The sequence below is a fragment of the Punica granatum genome, chromosome 1 (assembly GCF_007655135.1).
Source record: "Punica granatum isolate Tunisia-2019 chromosome 1, ASM765513v2, whole genome shotgun sequence".
Taxonomy (NCBI): Eukaryota; Viridiplantae; Streptophyta; class Magnoliopsida; order Myrtales; family Lythraceae; genus Punica; species Punica granatum.
The window spans coordinates 17,949,623-17,955,622 of record NC_045127.1 but is presented as its reverse complement, the minus strand read 5'-3'; the positions used below and the strand labels follow the sequence as shown (position 1 = coordinate 17,955,622).

The 6,000-nt window shown below is 39.5% G+C and overlaps 1 protein-coding gene and 1 long non-coding RNA gene across 2 annotated transcripts; one reads left to right on the top strand and one right to left on the bottom strand.

Moving 5' to 3' along the window:
- The first annotated feature begins 353 nt into the window (after positions 1–353).
- LOC116200275 (cytochrome P450 71A1-like) lies at positions 354–2,533 on the top strand. The gene is made up of 2 exons (XM_031531152.1): positions 354–1,522; positions 1,816–2,533. The coding sequence occupies exons 1-2, from the start codon at positions 614–616 to the stop codon at positions 2,422–2,424; spliced, it is 1,518 nt and encodes a 505-aa protein (XP_031387012.1). The 5' UTR covers positions 354–613; the 3' UTR covers positions 2,425–2,533.
- Positions 1,552–2,085, bottom strand: LOC116200354. Its single transcript, XR_004155710.1, has 2 exons — positions 1,952–2,085; positions 1,552–1,763 (listed from the first exon to the last, which is right to left on the bottom strand). It is a non-coding gene; the product is annotated as an uncharacterized LOC116200354 (long non-coding RNA).
- Positions 2,534–6,000: the final 3,467 nt, after the last annotated feature.

The window sequence follows — 6,000 nt, the reverse complement described above, 5'->3', positions numbered from 1 at the left end:
GAGTCGATATGAAATTTATTATTAAAAAAGTAATTATAAAAATATTTAAAAAAATATGAGTGAGAAATTATTATTAAAAAAAGGTAAAACAGTAATGATTGTAATGTTGAATTTGTGAAAGAATAAATTTAAGTTGGACATAATAAAATTTTTATTCAAAATCAAATAAATCATTAATTATCAAGCGAGAAGGTATAATCGGTTTCTTCCCATGTTCCGTGTCTGAATTGAAGTGGAATTGCCCAGTGAAGTCAAAAGCGCATCCAAGTGTCTTATCTGAAGACTTCTCCAGAATAATTATCGAACCTAATGCCTAATAAGTTTCAGCTAAGCTAAGCTGTGCAGCATGTCAATTTGGTAATTATACAAGTAGCATTGTGCATGCTTCTCCTTTTCTCTTTGGAACAACTTCCAATAATTATTAGTGTTTGAAATTTCAACTTAGACTCCGCAGCCTTATCTTTTTTCACACATTTCAAAAAACACTGATTTACAAGTTGATGAAGCGGACCTGTTAGTGAAGTCAATTGGACCAAATATTTCCATAAGGAAGAGATTCAGTCGGCTCTTATGCACAGCTAACTCCATCCGTTTCTCTGCAGTCAAAACTCCAATGGCTCTCTTTCAATGGCTCCCGGAAGAATCCCGATTTATACTTCTGCTTTTCCCGACCATCCTGTTCCTGATATTGCTGATGAATTATGCCTACATTGATTGTTATAGGAAGGGAAAACTCCCCCCTGGCCCTCCTAAGCTACCGGTCATCGGAAATCTCCACCAGCTTAGGAGCTTACCTCATCTCTCCCTCCACAGTCTCGCAAAGAAATATGGGCCCATCATTTACCTGCAGCTCGGCTGGGTTCCGACAGTGGTCATTTCCTCAGCTAAAATGGCCAAAGAAGTTATGAGAAACTATGACCATGTGCTGTCGAGCCGTCCACGACTCTTTGCGGCGAACTTTCTTTTATACAACAGCACCGATATAACCTTCTCGCCCTACGGGGCCTACTGGAGGCACATAAGGAAGATCTGCGCTCTCGAGCTCCTCAGTGCAAAGAGAGTTCAATCATTCAGGCCTGTTAGGGAAGAGGAAGTTGCCCGAATGGTTCACAGGATCCAGGACTCCTCTTGTTCCGTGAGTGTGAACCTGACAAAGATCCTTGGGCTTTATGCAAACGATGTTCTTTGCAGGGTCGCGTTTGGACGGGATTTCTCTAGAGGTGGCGATTATGACTCCCTTGGGTTTCAAGAGATGATTGAGGAGTTGGAGGAGCTTCTTGGCGGGTTCAGCATAGGAGATTTCTTCCCGTCCGTGGAGAAGTTCATACACAGATTAACAGGCATGACAAAGAGATTGGAGGACACTTCTCGGCGCTTTGATGAGCTCCTCGACAGGATACTTAGAGAACATGCTAATCGTCGATTCAGTGGATCAAGGAAAGATGCCCACATGCTTCTAAATTATAGATACCGATCTATGGCAGAGGGTGCAGCCAAGCAAGTGGAAAACAAGTCGGATTTGGTACTTTCCAGGATCAACTGCATATCAAATGAGTCAAGAAGAATAGATATAGAGTGGATACGAGACATTAAAAGCAGCGAGCAAGAAGCTTGCTTGCCTTAATTGGGTTGCAATACTCTCTCCATATGTGTCCAGAACTTTTCTCCTCGATTCCTTCTCCCCTCCTCTATGTTTTTCGTATGGACTCACTCTTGAGCACTTCACTTGATAAATTGTGCCAGAGACTTGCCTAAGTGAATACCTGAAGGACACGATACAAGCTTATAAGCTATTGGTATAAAAACTTTTTGCAGGATATGTTTGCTGCGGGAACCGATACAAGCTTCATAACCCTCGACTGGGCAATGACGGAGCTCATAATTAACATGAAAGCTATGGAAAGAGCCAAGAGTGAAGTCCGAAGTGTCGTTGGGGAGAGAGAGTTTGTACTCGAGACTGACGTTCCTCAGATGCCCTATCTGAATGCTGTGATCAAAGAGATCTTCCGACTGCACCCTCCTGCTCCAGTCTTAGTCCCGAGAGAGTCAATGGAAGAAATCGCCGTGGATGCGTATAGAATTCCCACAAAAACTCGGTTCTACATCAATGCGTGGTCTATAGGAAGAGATCCACTGGCCTGGGAGAACCCCGAGGAATTTAAGCCGGAGAGATTCCTCAACAGCACCATTGACTATAAAGGGCAGGACTTTGAGCTGATACCATTTGGCACTGGCAGAAGAATGTGCCCAGGTATTATGTTTGGATTGGTCACTGTCGAGCTCGCTCTAGCTCAGCTTCTCCATAGTTTTGATTGGGAGCTTCCCTCGGGAGTTAAGCCGGAAGATCTGGACATGACCGAAGTATTCGGCCTCACAATGCACCGCCGAGCTGAACTCGTTCTCGTGGCAAAACCATGCTTTTGATGAACAATCTGGCAAAACCCGAGGAAAACAGCAGCTCAATTATTGAGTGCCTATTGCTGTTAAGTCTTCCAGTGTTGATAAATAAATAAATTTCCAGTTCATTGTGCCATCGTTGTCATATAAAATCATTAACATTCCGTCTGGAATTCCCTACTTAATGAGAATTTGATTCATTTGAAGAAAACTCAAAGTATGCTATTTGGACCACAAAAGAAATAGAAGTTAGACTAAAATTTTATTATTTGCCCCGTTAGATTCGGAACCATGCCAAAATCAAGAAGATTTGACTAGAACTCAATTCAATTAGTTGTTTTGACTTTAATTTTAGATTTCAAAATTCCTTTCAAAATAGAATACTCCATTCAAAGATATATTATAAATAATATAATTCAATTTATTTCGATTAAACATACTCATGATAATTTTAAATAACATAATTCATTTATAATTGAATTGAACCAAATTGATATAAACTGAATTAAATCATATATAAGAATTGATCCCCAACAATCATTGAAGTCAAGTAATCCATGTGTCACCATCATTTTTCTTTTTTTCAAATTAAGTCTTTTAATTCACTTATTAATCCACTTGAGAGACGTGAGTCAAAAGAAACTTAAATATATAAGAGAACGCGAGTACAAACATTGAAAGTATGGAGAATCGTAAATAGAATCATAGAAATCATAACGTATATAATCAGATGAGGTGTCATCACTATATTACATGAGATGGGTATATTTTCAAAATATAAAAATAAAAATAAAAGGTTAATTCTCTTTTCTCAAATAAAGTAAAAAACAAAAGGTTTTAAAAACTTAAATATATATACTTTCATAGTGGGCTAAAACATAAACGTGTCCAAAGGTAATAGGTTAGAAGTACAGATTTCCGTTCTATATTTCCTTGGTTCCCTGCTTTGCTTAGCTTAATTAAGGATATGTGGCCTGTTCTATGGACTGATTGCTATGATTTGCTCAACACATTGACAGGTACAACAACCTTATTAGCTACTATTGTCATGTACTTACGAACAAAGTGATTCGTTACATTGTCATGTATTTACCAACTAAGTGATCCGTGTAACGAAAGGTCTCCTCCTGAAATCGTTATGTTGTTGCAATTGGTGATGGCTAACTAATTGGGGCCAGTCGGATCAGTTGTCCACGGGCAAGAATTGATGCCCAGGTGCTTCCATGGTTGACCAGTTTTCTTAAGATTGAGCCTCAGTCCACTTCAACCAAGAACATGATCCACTTGGCTCAGTGTATGTCCTTACGTCTAAGGCGCATGGCTCGGGAGTTAGAATATATATGTCCGAGCACGTTATCAAATATAATAATCAAGTAATTAAGATATATGCGAACTGCTAATCTAGACTGCAGCTCATTCCTTTGCATTACGTTTTAAAATTCTGAAAAGATACGTACATCACTGAAGAATAATATCCAATCACTTTGGCAAGTTCAAAAAATGACCACGGAGGCCGATTAGACGATCAAGAGAGTAAAGGTATTTCATGGGAAAAGACAAGCCGCCGTACTAAATTGCGAAGATGGGATCTTCTCTCTGATATTCCTTTTATAGTTTCCTCTCTTTATTCTGATGGCGACGCCCTCTTAAGTGTATAATCGATCACACTCTTTTTTTTTTTTTGGTTAAAGTCAAGCTTGTTGCAAGTGTTATGGTCCAAACAGAGTAAAGAGCCGACACTCCCGGCCGGACGCCTGTGTGAGATGGGGAAGGAAGACCCAGGCGGAGCTCGAGCCTGAGAGAAGGAATGGATATCGCTAAAATCGAAACTCGGGTCAAGGAGACCAGATAGACATGACTTCGTTGACTGATAAAAAGGCCAACTTTTCTGTTTCTCTCTCTGAAAATAAGTTACCTTACTTTCGGAGACGTATACAAGTAGAATTAATTATCTTCGGCCCCCAAAAATATCATCGAACGAGTTTGGCAACGAATTGATCTTATACTCCTTGAATTAAGTTATTCATTCATCGGCAACTCATTCGTTGGCACTTCTGGCAATAAAACAATCCAAGGTGACTTCCTTTAAACCTCTTCATGTAATTTGCAGACAAAATAACAAACTGTTTACACTTGTTTTTCACACCAAACGGCCATTACAAGCCCGTGATGGACGTGATAACTTAAGGAGCTCAATTAGTCGAATTAGGATTCATTTAAGGCCCACGACTCGACATTTGCATTTTTGGATACATGAAGAGGCCCATGTTAAGAGGCAGCTCATGATCGAAGACTTGAAGACCCGACTCGAGAATTCACGGCACTACCACTTGAACAGCCGCTGGTGGGAAGGATATTCGAGGAAGAAAGTCATGGAAACCTTTAGCTGGGCTGATCAGGTCAGTTAGCTATGAGCATGGCTGCTAGCTCTCATAAGGAAAAGAATCCGATTCTTTCCAATATGATGTTAATGTGCGAATTTGGACATGCATGAGGATGAGTACGTTACTCTACATGGCAGCGATAGTTGTTTCCTTAGGCATGGAGAGTTACGCGACATATACGGTCATTAGCTAAGTGAGGAAACTAGTTCAATCTTTTTTCCTTATTTGAGTCAATAAGTTCGCTTGGAGCAACTGAGGCACGGCTGGTGCCCTCATCCGGCGTTTGGGAACATTTTCTTGGACAAAGGATCGTTCATATGGAGATTGCTAGAATTTTTAGCAAGTGGATCATCTCAACCTTGCAATTTCCTTATCTTAGGCTAGATGGATATTCATATTTGCTAGTTTAGCTAGTTGCTAGCATAGCACGAATTTTATTGCTTATTTCCTTGTAATAAGGCCGAATTTCTGGTCGATTAGGGTTCCTAAGTCCACCCAATAAGAATGAAGATGTCATCATTGTAAGTCTCTCGACAACACAAACGCAAACCGGCTTTACCCCAATTTACCATTACTTTTCCTTTACATTTTTTTGTCATTTCAATTTAGCATCGTTTTTCGATATCTCAATACTTGCTTCGCACTTTTCAATATCTCTTTTTTCACACCATGCTCTTCCAATATCTACATTCCCGGACATGCACCTAAATAGCTAAATTCCAGCTGATGTGCTTCGGATTGCAACCCAACATGTATTCGAATTTTCGGGTCCAGACACTCATTCTAGAAGACTCCAAAATAAGAATTTAGCTTAATTAGATATTGAGTTTCCTATATTGCTATGATATAGTTTCCCTTAATTAGATATTATTTCTTATATTAGATTGAGTCAGCAATCTTAAGTTTCCTATTTCAGATTATTGTATTACTCTATTTTAGGAAAGTAATCTAGAGGATATCAGATATCAGTTTCCTATATTATTAGATGTCAGTTTCCTATTCTAGAGTCAATGGAGGTGTATTCTCTCTATATAAATATGCACATATTGTAAGAGGCGAAGAGAGACAGACTTTGATGAATATTTGAATGAAATTGCTTAGAGCGTTTCTTCTCTTTCTTATCTAAACAAGTTCCTTGTTTAGTGGCGAAAACCCCGATTCTTATCGCTCTTCCTTGAGCGTGGCGAATCAACCCGACTTTTCTTACTCGTGGCGAGTC

What these genes read in the sequence shown, in the direction of transcription:
- LOC116200275 (XM_031531152.1), top strand. Translation starts at nt 614, where the DNA reads ATGGCTCTCTTTCAATGGCTCCCGGAAGAATCCCGATTTATACTTCTG. An exon ending in TGGAAAACAAGTCGGATTTG is followed by an intron (nt 1,523 to 1,815) that starts GTACTTTCCAGG and finishes AACTTTTTGCAG; the next exon opens with GATATGTTTGCTGCGGGAAC.